Source organism: Mus caroli, chromosome 9 (genome assembly GCF_900094665.2).
Source record: "Mus caroli chromosome 9, CAROLI_EIJ_v1.1, whole genome shotgun sequence".
Taxonomy (NCBI): Eukaryota; Metazoa; Chordata; class Mammalia; order Rodentia; family Muridae; genus Mus; species Mus caroli.
This window is the reverse complement of record NC_034578.1, coordinates 35023961-35026087: the sequence shown is the minus strand read 5'-3', so window position 1 is coordinate 35026087 and position 2127 is coordinate 35023961. Positions and strand designations below refer to the sequence as shown.

At 34.0% G+C, this 2127-nt stretch overlaps 1 protein-coding gene across 3 annotated transcripts in view; it reads right to left on the bottom strand.

Annotated features, from left to right (window-relative positions):
* Window positions 1–697: 697 nt before the first annotated feature.
* Window positions 698–2127, bottom strand: part of LOC110301345 (olfactory receptor 145-like) — an 8901-nt gene continuing 7471 nt past the window's right edge. Inside the window, exon 3 of one of the 3 annotated variants that reach the window (XM_021171796.1) lies at window positions 698–1808. In XM_021171796.1, the coding sequence (XP_021027455.1) occupies window positions 860–1792 (933 nt within the window). In that variant the 5' untranslated portion in view covers window positions 1793–1808 and the 3' untranslated portion in view covers window positions 698–859. Of the gene's footprint in view, window positions 1870–2127 lie in introns of those variants that run through there. The other 2 variants (XM_021171795.1, XM_021171794.1) reach the window with 2 other exon arrangements.

Here is a 2127-nt window from a genome sequence, read left to right as displayed (position 1 = left end):
ATAAAATAACTTTCATCAATAAAAATTGGTGTGACTCATATACATTTATAGAACAGCAAGAAAGAATATACAGTCAGAAATTAAGGTGGAAATGTTACAGCCATTTTGTTGAAATTTAACTTACAAAAAATTTTTTAATAAAGTAGAAATATCCCTTCATTCTTTCTTTTATTGTGACTACAGAAAAAGCAGATAAAAGTATAGTGAATAATGTGAGATGTTAGCATTCTGATTAGTGATGCTTTTTCTTGATTTTTTTACCTTAAGAGAGAGAGAGAGAGAGAGAGAGAGAGAGAGAGAGAGAGAGAGAGAGAGAGAGGAAGAGAGGGGGGGGAGAGAGGAGAGAGAGAGAAACATTCACAGTTTAACAGGCTTTTTTCTTTTTTTTTTTTTTTTACTTCAAATGATAAGTGAAACAAATCTGACAAGAATATTGCACAGAATATATCATTGTCATGTATGCTATATTAAACAGTGAAAGAGGAACAGTTTGTATAAATTTCACACTGGTATTTAAAAGCAATATATTTCTCACCTTGTGAAGGAATGATAAAAAAAGGATACAGACAGATTCTCTGTCGTGGAATTTTGTTTCAAGTGAAAATAAAAACTATCTGCAATAAAATACTAACAACCTATAGTTGCTTTAGTCAATTTTAGATCCATTCATATATTCTAAAAAGATGTTTATATTAACAGTAAGAAATAAAAGATTTGCTTTTCACTATTTTAAAAAGGCAACAGGCTAAAAGGAATAACAATGGTGGAAATATTTTTAAAGATAATATGAATATTAATTTATATTTGTGTGCTAAAATATGTGATTAACACAGAAAATGTCTACTTTGCAACTATACTTTTAAAACTTCCTCCTACTCAAAGTCTTTCTTAGGGCAACTTTAACATCTTTGTTTCTCAAGCTATAAATTAAGGGGTTCATCATAGGAACCACAATGGTATAAAAAATGGAAGAGATTTTTCCTTGATCAATAGATACAGCAGAGGAAGGTTTCAGGTACATGAATCCACATGATCCAAAGAACAGAGAGACAGCAATTATGTGGGAACTGCAAGTGCTGAAGGCCTTGGACCGGCCCAGAGTGGATCTTATTTGGAAAATGTTGGAGAGAATAAAGCCATAAGAGAAAAAGATAATGGCACTGGGAAGAATGATGTCTTTTCCCCCTACAATGAAAATTTCTGTCTCATTGATATAGGTGCTGGTACAAGAGAGCTGCAGTAAAGGGAGGACATCACAGAAATAGTGGTTGATGATGTTGCCATCACAGAAGCTCAGTCTGAGCATGCAACCAGTATGGATCATAGCATCAAAAAAGCCCATCAAATATGAACCAAGCATGAGATAAGAACACACCCTTGGGGACATGGCAGTGTTATACAACAGTGGATTACAGATAGCAACATAGCGATCATAGGCCATTGACACCAGTACATAACATTCAGAAATTATGAAAAAACAAAAGAAGTAGAGTTGGGACATACATCCCATATAAGAGATAAGATTCTTCTTTAGTATAAAATTCATCAGCATTTTTGGTGTAATCACAGAAGAATAACAGAGATCTACAAAAGATAAATTCAAGAGAAAAAAATACATGGGAGTATGTAGGTGAGAATTTAACAGAATTAAAAATATCAAAGTCAAATTACCAAATACCGTAATCATATACATTAATAGAAACAGTAAGAAAAGAGGCATTTGGAGTCCAGGCTGGTCTGTTAATCCCAAAAGAATGAATTCAGTCACAGTTGAGCCATTTACTAGAGCCATTCTTCTCCAAGAGAATCTGTGGACAAAAAAAAATATAGCAAAATTGGAAAACAGAATAGATTTGCCAGAAATATCTTCTCCCCAAAATATGAGGTATATGCTGACAGTGTCTGAAATATTCAGGATGAAATTTCCAAATAGCTTGCCAAGTATGGTGTTGCATGGCTATTATTCCCAGCACTTGAAAAGTAGACACAGGAAACTCAGGCCTGTAAGTTTATCTAGCGTATACAGGAAGTTTGAGTCAAGCAAAGGCTAAAAGAGACTCTGAGTCCAAAGATATGAGAGAGAGAGAGAGAGAGAGAGAGAGAGAGAGAGAGAGAGAGAGAGAGAGA